Below are 13,708 nucleotides of genomic sequence, written 5' to 3'. Positions count from 1 at the left end.
TTAGTGAACTATAAACTTTCTTCGAAAGGTTTAAATACTCTATGCACAAGTTTTTATTTTATCCAATTTATATGCATTTTGACCATGTATTTGCAAGGTTTATTTGCTTCATTGCTAACTATTTTTTCTTTATTTTAAAATATTTAAAATACTACAAGAAAAACCTTGATTAACGGATATTTGCGGCGGATTTTTTTCATCGTAAATTAGCGATGAAATTAGCGAGAGAACATTATCCGTCGTCAATCTTTCAAATATTTCTCAAATTAACGACGGAACAAATTCTGTCGCTAATTACCGACAAATTGGCGACAAAAAAATTTCATCACAAAAATTATAGCGACTTAACGACGGAATTAGCGAGGGAAATATTCATTCCTAAATCTGACGCTAATTAGAAGGAACCAAATTAGGGAGCTAAAATCTCCCTCCCTCTGTATCTTTTTTTTGTTTTACTTACCTGGTGATCGGTAGCCATAGATAAAGAAAAGGGTGGAAGGGGCACAACTACTTCTGACTTTTTCTTTTTTTCTCATATGGAGAGGGGTCGGCTGATGGAGCCGGCCCTCTCTCTCTTCCTCTCTGTTGCAGGGCGGCCGGTCGGCTGGCCCTCTCTCTCTCTTGAAGAGTTTTTTTTTTTCTGCAACTCATCGGCAACCATGGCTACCGGCCTTCAGATCGACCAAAAAATCACGAAGAAGAAGAAGGATTCGTACTTATGGTATCGCCGGCAGTGGTTCCGGTAAGCTTCCCCCTCTTTCTGCAACTTTGTCGATTTTTTTTCTTCACACCTCTTTCTCTGTCACTCTTTTGTTTGATCGACGGGTGGAGGAAACACACCGTGAGGGCTTTGGGTAAGGATAAACCTCACCTCCACCCGACGATCTTGGGGGGTGAGGTTTATCCTCGTCCCCCCTATCACGCGATAAGGGGAAGGGGGAAGGCGGTTCCCAATTTTGGGGAATCATCTTTTCCCATTTTTTTTCCCATTCGAGTGGTTTTATGTACTCACTAAAGCCATGAACCATCTACATTAAGCAATGGGCACTCACAGTCAAAAAGGTCATCAAACGCCCAAAAGTAACAGAAAAGTGTCCATTAAGCCATGGAGCAGAAAATTTGGTGAGAACATCTTCAAATGGTTTTTCATCAAGGAGAACCCATGTAGTTCATTATGGTTCTGCAACTTCAAATAGTTGTACTGGGGCATTTAAGTAAATAGTAGTCTTTAACATGTCATCATGTGTTGTGCATTCACATACTAATGTTAAAGTGCTCTTCTTAGAATGGTGACTGAGTTTGTTTTGAAGAGGGACAACTATTATCCCTTGCCTGATGTGTCAATCTTATATTCATGCTTATGTTTGCAAAGTTGATGTCGACCATATGGACTGATAATATCAGTTCTGAGTCTGTCACTTTAGAGAATAAGTGTTGAAAATTTTGATTGTTTCTATAATTTTAGTCGGTCATTTTGAGGCTATTTATTTATCTTTTTGACAGATGGTAGTCTTTACTTTAGGTCCTAAAAAGAAATTTTAAACTTGAATTTCACCTGTAACTTTTTTTTTTACTTTAGCTCTTTTGAAAAAGAATATCCTTTTTACTGGAGCTTAGATCCTTGTTAAAAAATTGGAAAACATATTGCAGCTTTTGAGCATGCTCTTTTTTCCTGCAGCGGCTGTTTGTGTCCCAGGTTGACAATTTGGAGACTTCTTCATGCATTACAAGTCCACCACAAGTGAAGTAAGTTTGCTTCCTTCCGTTTTATTTCCTGCATACACGATAACAAGAAACCATAATTTAATTTGTTGAGATTGTAGTTTCTTGATAAATGGAAGAGGAGTGGGGAGAAGAACTAATGTATCAGTGGTATGTATACCAAAGTTTTTATTTTGAGAGAAAAAGAAACTATACAAGTTATGATGTTGCTTGACAAATTGTAATAATGTTCTGCTCATATCTTCAACTTTTACTTTCCCTGTGTGCTCTATTCTTTGTCAGGAACATGGACCAAAACTTCCGACAGATGTCACTGGAATGCTTAAAGTTGGAACAAATGTTTTACAGGCTATTGGTATATCTAATGCAACAATAAACTGGCTTGCAGATGTATTATTTATCAACTTCACTGCTTAACGTGATTTATCTGTAGGTAATTATATCATTGCAGTTTCTGTAATGACTACTACAATTCCTAATGCCACTACACTGAAAGAATATGTGCAACCTGCAGTTTCAGCATTTTCATCAGGTGACATGATTTTTCTCTTTTAAGCCATAGGTCCATTGAATAATTAATAAGTGGTCAGTAACGTAATGCTTGTTTTGTATTTGGAAGATGGGCTACTAGAGAGCTTTCTATGTTGTAATTGGATATAAGTATCACAGGAATGTTTTGCTTTATGTTTTGGTAATTATTTGATTATTATAGCCAACATAATCTCAGCTATGTAAAACTAGTGCCATTCCTCACAATGGTTTTACAGTTCGTTATGTAACCTTGTAATGTTTTTTATTGGTAGCTGATGTTTGATCATGACAGATGGTCTTCATGGTTGATTTTAACTAGAAGTTGTTCCTGTCTTCTTTCTTCCCGTGTTGTTGATGTGTCATTTTCACTCTTCAATAATGGTTTAAGTATTTACTGTGGTATTTTTCTGCATTGCCAAAATGATAACCAAATGCTGAAAGTTACTCAAGATCTATTTAATGAAGTGCTTTTTCATTGATAAATGGTTCAGCAGAAGACAAAAAGTCCTTGGTAGCGCTTGAACAATGATTACTATAGAGCACTTCCAAAAGAACAATACTTTTTGTTTCATTGAGTGGAACATACTAGATAAAGTTGACCGCTAAAGGTCTCAGCAGCTTTTTGACCTTCCTCTGACACAATAATGTTTCAATTACTATCGAGAAAAACGATACAGAATTCCTTTCTTCCTTTCTTGTCCCCTGTATAGGCCACATTTCAACATGATGTTACTAGTGGTTCTTTACAGTGTGAAGCTGAAAACTTTTTCATCCAAGTCGTCTTGCCAATTTATTTATTTTATCTGAAAAAACAATCTTCAAGATCCAAGTAACAAGAGAAAGATTATTTGTAATGATACATTGCAGTTGGTGTTTGAGACAGACTGTACTGATATGTTTAAGATAAATAAGCTTTTGGCGAAGCACATTTTGCCACTTGAACCAGCAAGTAAGTCTTGGGTTCATCACTAAAATGAGGACAGGATGCTGCTTGGCAAGTTGCTAAGTTTTTTTTGCCTCTTTTTATAAGATTCAGGTCCAGAGCCTAAAAGGCTGAAAGCATCATACTTAGAGTCTCCTGCTCAAGGTGCTGGAAGTGGTTCACCTCCTGTTATAATATCTGATGCACTTAGCAAGTTTTTCGACACTGGAGAAAGAGAGATGCCTCAATCCGAAGCTTTGCAACGAATTTGGAATTATATACAGATGAACCACCTACAGGTTTGTTGTGAATGCACAGAAGTTTGTAGTCACTTTTAAATGCTAGATGATGATAAATATATTTATTCCTTATTCTTTTTTTTTGCTGACTGATTCCATCTCCTTTTACCATGTCCCCAATCTTAATCTTGGTATGATTAAATATAACCTCATCCCTTAAGAAATAATTAAGATCTTTCTGTAATAAATATGTAGTTGCAATGAAAGATTTGGTATGATGGGCTACCTTGTATGCAAGGGGTATGAGTTCAATAATGTGGTGATATTGTTTAACTTAATATTATTTCCTGCGTCCTTTTGAGGACCTGATCTTCAGGACTTTGTAACTGGCTAACAAACTCCATGAGAAAATGTGCACAACATTTAGGCACAGTTTTAATAAAAAAAATTCCACAGTTTTGATTGTATATTAATTTATATCTAGGCTGTCTGAGCTTGTCCTGTTGCATTCTAATATAATTAGTGATAGCTTAAGTTTGTGTGCAAGAACATGCTGTCATTGTGTGCAGTAGTGCATGCACGGTCCAATACAGGTTCTTGTTTATTGAACTCTCTCTCTCTCTCTCACACACACAGGTACAAAACTTATGCATTTGCACAGGAAAATGAAAGAAAATCAGTTGCTCCTAATTGCTCAGGAAGCATAGATTATGCATTCTTCAACTTATTCTCGATATTATATTTCAATTTTTTTTTAATTTTTTTTAAAATTTGCGATGGATTAGTGACGGATAGTCGTCACCAATTTCAATCAGGCGATGTTTTGCGATGGACTTTAATCCGTCGCTAATCTATCGCTAAATTGGAGACCAAAATTTAGTGACGGTTTATATCCGGATATAATTCGTCGCTACGCCATCGCTAATTAGCGACGGATTAGCAACAGACATAATCCATCACCAATCTGGCGCTAATTAGCGACGGCATAGCGACAGATAAATTCTGTCGCATTTTAGCGACGAGAATTATGTGACAGACGCTATCTGTCGCTAATTTGTCGCTAAGCACGTTAGCGACGAATTTTGCGATGGATTAGCGACGGCTAGCGTCCGTCGCTAATACATGTTTTTCTTGTAGTGAAAGTGTTATTTCTATTGAAAGATGTGATGAACTCTCTTATGAAGTAAAACAAAGAGATAATTAATTTTTATGTTTTTTAATTTTTATTGTCATGTTAACAAATAAACTAGTAGGTTACTATACGATTTAGCATTTTCTTTATTTTCTTTCATTGTTTACCGTTATTACTTTCTTCATAAATTCAGTCCACATATGTCATGTTTGTTTTTCACTATATCTATTATTTGTTTTCTATTTTATATTTTTTTTATGAATTTTACCTTGTCAAGTGATGATGTTAGATTATTTGATCATGCACATTCTCCCATTAATAATGTTATTTATGTCAATAGTAGTTGTACGCCAAAATATTGGCATGGAATGATGAATATATTGCATATGACTTTTATAATTTGTATGCAAGGAAAATGGTACAATGTTCAAATTGGTTGTTAAAATAAGAATTCTATAAAGGTGGTGATACACAAGACATTTAAATGCTTTAAAGAAAATTATTTTAGACCAAGTAAGAGTGGTATAATTAAGAAAAAACAAGATAACAAATATAGATATAATGCATGATTAGTATAGAAAAGAGGTGTTGAGACTCTATTTTGATGACACACTGTCATATATGATATGATAATATGCCTTCATGAATAATGTTATATTATGACTGAATATGATTTGTCATGTATTTAACGAGTATTTGATGGAGACCTCCTGCTCAAGTACAACCTTGGTGCAATCATACTCTCTGAAGAAAAAGCTTGATAGGCCATTCATTCTTAAAGATCATCTAAAGAGATCGGCTACTTCAAGATGAAGATTTTTTTTCTTCTTTAGAGTCATATGTAACAGAACCTTCAGAAGCATGCATAGTGCATTTTACATGCTTTATCAAGTCACTCATTCACAAAAGCTATGTTTCATAAAAGCATACGATATTTTCAAAAAGCATTTTTTTTAAATCTAATCATTGTACCTTCTTACAAACTTTTATGAAAAAGGTATTTTGACAAGATATAATAGCTCATGATTTCAAAAGCATTAATTGTACCTTCTATCATGTATAAGACAACTTGAAAAGTAATAAAAAGTAATGATTTCAAGTATGTAAGGAAAAGAAAAACATAAAAATCGGCTAGTTGAACTAAACAAAGAAAACTAATATTATTATAATATGTTTAGAAAAGACTTCAGTTACCTTATATAACTCAAGAATGTCGACTTAAAGTCATCAATCTTTCTGTAAAACATTAAATAACACCTCAAAAACTTTTTAGAAATGACTATCTTAACCCCACTCAAGAATGTCGACTTGCTTAAAGTCTTCATTCTCTCTGTAGACATTAAATAGCACATCATAAAGTATTTTTAGATATGACTATTTACAAAATAAAGAACTCAAAGCATTTATAGTACTTACACCCATTTAAGTCAAGAAGTGACGATTTCTAAATAAAATACTAATGTACTACAAATCATTAATTTGAATAAAGACAAAACTACATAATGGTTTAAAATCCAATGTTCCATGTACTACAAATCATTTATTATGAGAATAAACCTTTTACAAAATATATCACACCTAAAATACTACAACGAATAGTCTACTCCAAAATATTACACTTATGGAAAGAAGACCTTTTCGAAAAAGCAATATTGTACACAAAGGTGTTTTTGAATTGACTTGACATCTCACATCCCAAAAAGACAATCATTTCAAAAAGGCAACGACTGTTTTTTGAAGGCTATATAAACACAAACAAATTAGTTTTTCAAACAAGGACATGTGAGCTTACAACGAGAAAAATTCTTATTCGATATTTGAAAGAGAGCCTAGAAAAAGAAAAGAGAAAAGAAAGAGAAAAAATCAAGAATAGCTCTTTGACAAAGAGTATTGTCTGAGTGAAAATAACAGAACATTCTGAGAATCCTTCATTTGTGCATTCATATCATTCTGAAGGTTCTATAGGAAGTATTGTAACTTTCTGTTAATCATTGTATTCCTTCTTTGTTGAAAGAAGTAGACCTCTGTGAAAGAGGGTGTGCCCCTTCTCTGTTGAGAGAAGAAGACCTCTGTGAAAGAGGGTGTTGTCCTTCTCTGTTGAGAGAAAAAGACCTCTGTGAAAGAGGGTGTGTTCCCCTTCTCTGTTGAGAGAAGAAGACCTCTGAGGAAGAAGATGTTATACTATTTATCCGGTAACTCGGATGTTATAGTGAAAAGCTCAAGTGTTTTGCTTGGGGACTGGATGTAGGTTAGTGACTCGACCGAACCAGTATAAATCCTGTGTTTTATGTGTTGTGCCTTATTGCATTTACTTTTTAATTTATCGATCTATCTCATATTTCACTATTCACCCCCCCCCCCCCCTCTAATGGAATTTCAAGAGGGACTAATGATAAATTATGTGTTCAAATTCAAGCATATCTACAGTCATCCACTATTATGATATAGGTGCTAGGGGTTAGAGAGGTCGGACTGGGTTGTTGGAGGGCCTGATGAGGTCAAACGGGCAAAACTACACATTCTATCGAATTGGTATGATGCAATTTTTGTATTTCATGTCACAGATGTCGGTAGGGTCTTAGCTAAAGTTAGGATCAGTTCCAGAGGTTGTGTAGTAGGTCTAGAGAGGTCTTAAAGGGGTTGACACATTCAAGTGTGGTCAAGGCATTGCAGGAGTTTAAAAAAGGCAAAATAAGCCGCATAATGAGATTATATTGCTGCTTCGAATGCGGTCTTGGTCTATACAACTTAGGCAGGTTTAGGAAAGGTTAATAACTGGTCTTAGGGTATGATAGGAATCTAGAAAATATATAAATACTTGGGACAAAGCTGATAGATTGACTGATTGGCAAAACCATGACTGATAGGGCCCTAACATTAGGTTTTGTAAGTAAGGAGGCACTCTGTTGCAAGACAAGGGTACAAGAAGGGCTTGGTCCCTTGGAATTGATAAAGAATCAATGTAGGGATGCATGGCCTCATGTGAATCATAGAGAGGAGAGGGAGAAATATGTGGGAGGCTAGAGAGGGATGTCTAGAAAGAGGGAAAGAGAGGGTCGGAGAAAACTTTAACATTATTCAATGTTTTAATTGAGTTCTCCAGCCCTTATTTATATAATGGAGGCCTAGAGTCCAATCCTAAACCAACTGTAACTTCACAAAGAATCTTACCAAGAACATAAAACTTAATAAGAGAGAGGCTCTTAAAGGCCAATCTCTATCAATACTTCTACATTAATTAAAACTCCTAAATAATTAAGAAAAAGAAACAATTGAGACTCTAATTAATTTTAAGAAAGATTATGAAGTATTTGGAAATGGAGGACGTCCCATGTGGATCTCATGGTTCATGCCCCCCCGCCTGCTGACACTACCTATAACATGTGTCAGGTTCCGCCTCCTTCAAATTAGTAGACGTGGCCTTTAACTTTTCAACATATGAAGAAACCACCTTAACTGCTACATCACCCATATGGTTCCCACCTAGGCCTAGACGGCCCTCACTCCCTGCAGGGAAAGGCGTGTGGATCCTGAAGCTCAGATATGTACCATCTTCTGAAATTTGGACTGTAACACACATTGCCCTTGTCTTTTTTCCTCTCAATGGCCTCTACATCGAAAATTGTTTTTCCTTTTATAGGATCTTCCAAAGCAACTCCTTTCGCCCCCATTCAGAACAATCTGATAGGTAGCCCACCATGTGTCAACACACTCACCACAAGCACCATCCCTCTTACACACCGAATGAAAGTCCCAATATTCACCACAAAAAATGGGCGAAATGTTTCAGATAGACATAATGTAACCTTGCTATCTCTCTCTTCATGGAATAAATTATATGTGTTAACCACATGCATCCTTAATCTCTGCTAAACTATTCCCCATAACACTGCCACATAGCTAGCAGTCGCAAGCTGCCAAAAAAGGTATCACATGCACCCCTATTTCGACCATAGTATTATTACAAAAAAAGATTGAAAAGTATAGGCAAGACAATATATCACATGTTGCTTCATATGAAAAAAAACTAAAGAATAGGGGAATTTAAACCAAATGCATTTGGTTATCTGGATAGAGTGATAGAATACAATATCATTGCATGTAACTCTTTGACCAAAGTATGATATCCAAGTTTTTTGTCAATCATTTGTTTTTATTTTTTTGGAATTTTTCATGCTTTGAGATTTAATTATCTTCATAGTTTTTTTTTGTTAAAGGCAAGCTGGGGTTAGTGTAGACACCAAAATTTTACGATGCTCGGTTAATGATGTCCTCTTAAGTGTTTGCAGGTATCCAGTAGGAATCAGGCAACCCCTCAAAATTCAAACGACAAAAGAGAGATTTTGTTGTTCAACTAGGGAATGACTCTCTGAATTGTCGTCCACTATGGAATGACAGAACAGATCGTCATCCATTACGGGATAGCAGAACGGAACATCGTCCGCTATGAGACAAGAGAACATAATGATGTTCTCTATTAGACAACACAGTTATTTCATCATCCACTACACCAAATGTGTGGATAAGCTTCGGTGCATGCGAGATATTGGCTCTTCTGAATCAATTAGTTGCGGATCTTGCAATCAAAATTAATTTTTCTGAAATCAGTTAAATTAATCATTAAATTACACATATAGAAATATCTATTTTTATATGCTTCACACATACATAATAAACTAATTAATTGCATCGATGGATAATAGAAATATTAAACTAATCAATGATTTAATGTATATATATGTGACAATTTAATCAATGATTGAATATAAAATCGATAATGATTACTAAATAACAAATGAACAAAATATTTGTCAATGATCATTAGACCAACTTCTCCATTGCGCCCTCTTCCTCAAATATTGTGCTTTCTCCTCCATGACATCAACCTCAGACTCCTGAAGAGAGTTTGCGTTAACCTCAGTCTTAGGGTTTACATCCAATCTAGCCACATGAATCTCACTCGCATCTACTTTCTGAGGAGGGTCCACATTAACCTCATCCCTTTGGTGAGGTAACTCCTCTGTCCTCTCTATCTTCATCTCACCATTGCTACTGCAAGTGATCGTATCTCCAACTTCATCTATCTGAGCATTGAGGTTAGCAACAACTTCAGTGCAAGCCAATGGGTCACCCTCCCCCTCCTTAGATGCTTCCAAGATGGGAGATTGAAATGTGCCGATAAACTGACCAACCTTTTTTGCACATGCTACCTTAGATATGGGCTACTTTAAAATTTGTAGTTGTTTGTGTTGCTTATTGTTTGAGCACAACTTTGTGTGTTTATCGAGAATGCATTTTTTATGAAAAACATCAAACAATGTACATGAGAGCCTGAGGTTAGTATGAAAGATAAATACCCCAATTTGTTCGAGTAGTCCTTGTATTGAATTTTGAGGACAATTTTTTTAAGAGGGGAATGATATAACATCAAAGATTTTTTTGATAATTTTTGAAAAATAAAGATAAAATTCATGCTTCAAGTTTGGTTTAAATTTAAATTTGGATATTTTTAATTTTTTGTATTTAGATATAGAAACAAACGTTGGATAGTATAATTAGGATCCATATAGTGGGATGCCCATTGGATGTTGGCCTTCTTGGAATGAGAGTCAAAGACATGGACTCAAGCCAAGTCAAACAAGGTGGTAAATCTCCACCAACTTTCCTTATTCCTCCTACTTAGCTTATCTTTACTTAATTGTTTTATTAATTAATTAGAAGACCTTGTTAGCTAAGTTTGCTTAATTGTTTCCTTATTGCATTAAGAATCCTAATTAGCTAGGATTCATAAATTACTAAAAAACTTAATTAGCTAAGATTTGCATAAGGGGAGATTTTCTTAATTAGATAGGGGTCTCATGAGAAAAGTTACGTAGAGAGGAGTTCCTTTCCTCTCTCTATCACGTGGCCTCTATCTCTCTCTCTCTCTTTTTCCCTCTCTCTCTTACTCTTTCATGACCCTCTTCGAAAGAAAAGAACCCCATTGGCGTCTAGGGGTGTGGTTGCATTTCCACCAATTGTTCAGCTGTGGAAAGAAGTAGACTGACAGAGATGAATTTTGGAAAGATTATACGTAAGATCTAATGATTTTAAGGTGGGTATATAGTAACTTTGTACGTGTGTATAGTGCTAGAATACATGAGCATATTGTGGGATAATCCTCGAATGCGTATGAGCACATATATCAGCCTAGGTTCATATAGAAACTTATATTGTGTTGTGCATGAAGGATTTAAAACCATGTTTTCTTTTGAAAAAAGATATTTATAGAGAAAACATTCTCTTTGAAAAATAGTTGATTATTGATATTAGATTTATGTTATATATTGTATTTCTATATTTACAGCATGATTCTATTTTTGTATGAATGAATATGATGAGTTCTTGATGGATTTAAAATCATTGGATGGTTTTTCTTAATGTTCTTATTGAAAACATGAAGTTTTTAATTGATTCTTGTTATTTTGTTTTGTGTATTTTGATCTAACCAGTTAGAATGATACATTTTTTTCTCCCAAACCATAGACCCATAAATTCTTAAAATTTATAAGGTTGTTTCATACATATGAAAGTAATCGTAGATCAGATCTCATACTTAGAAGAATTGTGGGTTGAGAGATATGCTCTCTAAAAGTTAGCACATAAATTATGTCTTAACAAAGAGTCTATGAAGACATAATATTTTGTAAAATCATATCTCCCAAAATACTCAGGATCTGTGGCTGAGATTTGAAGGTGTGTTAATATAGATATAGGAGAACACAAGGTTAAATGCTTAGAGGTCGATTTTTTATGGTTTGGAAACTAAAAATCACAGAAGACAACCCATAATCTATAATTTTCTGGAACACATTCTGTCAAATAACAGAAATAGTATGTATTTCGAGATTTTTAGCTCTCTATTGGAATTGAATTAAATTCTGAATTTTTATGGGCTTAAATATGATATAACAAATCACCCACAATAAAAATCTCAATATCCATTTTTTTCTGGATGATTTATAACTAAATTTTCACTGGAGATACAGAATTGGACAAGATTGTTCTGTGATAAAAAATAGTCTGTATTACAAAATTTTTAATTCCTGATATGTAATTAGTTAAGGTATGGGTTTTTTCCTGAATGCATGTAACATATGTAAGAACCTTCTGTTAAAAGTCTAAAGCTTAAATCATTCTATATAATTTATGACAAAGTTTCTAATAACATGTAAATTTTGTGTTATCAGTCATAAGTTAGGAGATTGTTTGTTTGAATACATAAGATGGTTACAAAAGTGAACTAGATGAATATGACATGGTTTTAGAAGTGAACCAAATGGATATGTGACATATTAATAAATAGTATGTGGGCCTATTGAGGCAGTGTGTTTGGTTTGAATGCTAAGCTTTAAATTCTGTCATGATATTATAATGTGCAACATGATGTTATAGTATGCAGCATGATGTTATGATATGTGGCATATGATTATGTTGTGCAATAAGTCATGAAAAGCATGCATACATACATGAATGCTTATGGATGAACAATTGGTTTAAAAGAACTAATGTGGTATCATAAGTGCATGAATATGTGATATGACATATGATGATAATGTACTATAAATCATGAAAAGCATGCATGCATGTGTGAATGTTCATGATTGAGTAAATGGTTAAAAAGAACCAATATGATATCAAAAGTGCATGAACTTATGAAAAACATACATGGACACGTAAAATTATGTCAAATTGGATGCGGGAATATAAATGCTCAGTTGGTTTAAAGGTACCAAGAACATACTAAATGAGTTGTCAACATGAATGAGCTAATAAATTGTGTAACTGCCATAAATGGGTACTATGGTGCTCTTGCCAGAAAGACAATTTTGGCAAGTTACCTCAAATTAGATGCAAGAGTACTTACCATGAAAGGTACATGTGATTGTTAAATTATGAATTCAATCTTGTAACTTCGTATATATATTTTACATATATAAGGTAATACATATACATATATATAATATATGTATATGTATCTACCTATTATATATGTAAAATATATATATAATTCTATCTTTAGTCTTAGGGGTAGTTTAGACATTTTTACACATTCTTTTTCGAATATGTTTTGTAATTTCTTTTTCCCTTTTTATTTTTATTTTTTTATTTAATAAATGCCTTGTACCTACCTTGGGAGGGGACCAACACACTAGTCGTTGGACCCCTCCAACGGTCACATTTGTGACCGTTGGAGGGGCTCAAACGACTATGTGGAGCCCCTTCCAAGGTCTCCTTTAGCCCTATAAATATGGGCACTCTCTCTTGTATTTGGTAGTGGTTGTTGGGATTTATTGCCCAACCATTTTAGTGTTTATAAAACTCATGAGTGCATTTGCACTTTTGTGATTTCGTATTTTGTGCTTTTGGTGCACAAGTGTTCCAAGTGTTCTTGGTGTGTGTATGCTTGCACATTTATATCGTTCCTTTGACTTTAGTATCTTGTTGAAGATACTTTTACATGGTATCAGAGCCTCGTTGAAAAAGGAGAATTGTGATTCGCCCTCTCTAGCATTCCTCGAAAAGTGTGCCTTCAAGTTTTTTGAAATCAAAGAGGATCACCTTCTTCGAGCAATATTTTAGGAGTCTCTCGTATCAAGGAAGACGCGAAAAGTAATTGAGGTACATATTATTCCTTGGCTTCTTTCCTCTCTAATGGGTGAAAAAGACTCTAATTTCTCTCTTGGGTTTAAGCTTAATGGCTCAAACTATCATGTTTGGGCCGGTAATATGGAAACTCATATTAAAGGAAAGGGCCTTTGGGGTTACGTCTATGGATCCATACCGGAACCGGAACCTAAAATTACCATTGTTGAAGGAGGGGATATCAAGATCCTCGAAGGGGATGAAAGACAAAAGGCCCTTGAAGAGTATTCTAAAACATATGATGATTGGAAAATGAAGAACTTCAAGATCTTATCTTGGATTTTCTCATCTGTTGAGACCAAGATAAATGCCAACATCATCAAATTTAAAAGGGCTTCCGAAGCTTGGGTATATCTTGAGAAAATGTACACCTTAAGAGATTTATCCCACAAGTACTTTCTCCAAAAGAGGGCTTTGACTCTCCAACAAAATGACATGACCATTCGGGAGTACTTTGCCGAATTATCCGCTATTTGG

At 34.7% G+C, this 13,708-nt stretch overlaps 1 protein-coding gene across 1 annotated transcript; it reads left to right on the top strand.

The window, feature by feature from the left end:
• Window positions 1-648: 648 nt before the first annotated feature.
• LOC149821003 (E4 SUMO-protein ligase PIAL2-like) lies at window positions 649-3,815 on the top strand. The gene is made up of 6 exons (XM_089983776.1): window positions 649-742; window positions 1,679-1,746; window positions 1,824-1,872; window positions 2,005-2,077; window positions 2,156-2,254; window positions 3,290-3,815. The coding sequence occupies exons 1-6, from the start codon at window positions 719-721 to the stop codon at window positions 3,511-3,513; spliced, it is 537 nt and encodes a 178-aa protein (XP_089839902.1). The 5' UTR covers window positions 649-718; the 3' UTR covers window positions 3,514-3,815.
• Window positions 3,816-13,708: the final 9,893 nt, after the last annotated feature.

This window comes from Nuphar pumila, chromosome 12 (assembly GCF_984573655.1).
Source record: "Nuphar pumila chromosome 12, dmNupPumi1.hap1.1, whole genome shotgun sequence".
Taxonomy (NCBI): domain Eukaryota; kingdom Viridiplantae; phylum Streptophyta; class Magnoliopsida; order Nymphaeales; family Nymphaeaceae; genus Nuphar; species Nuphar pumila.
Note: the sequence above shows the minus strand (reverse complement) of the source record. Positions and strands in the feature narration are given on the sequence as shown.

What these genes read in the sequence shown, in the direction of transcription:
- LOC149821003 (XM_089983776.1), top strand. Translation starts at nt 719, where the DNA reads ATGGTATCGCCGGCAGTGGTTCCG. An exon ending in ACAAGTCCACCACAAGTGAA is followed by an intron (nt 1,747 to 1,823) that starts GTAAGTTTGCTT and finishes TTGAGATTGTAG; the next exon opens with TTTCTTGATAAATGGAAGAG. An exon ending in AAATGTTTTACAGGCTATTG is followed by an intron (nt 2,078 to 2,155) that starts GTATATCTAATG and finishes ATTTATCTGTAG; the next exon opens with GTAATTATATCATTGCAGTT.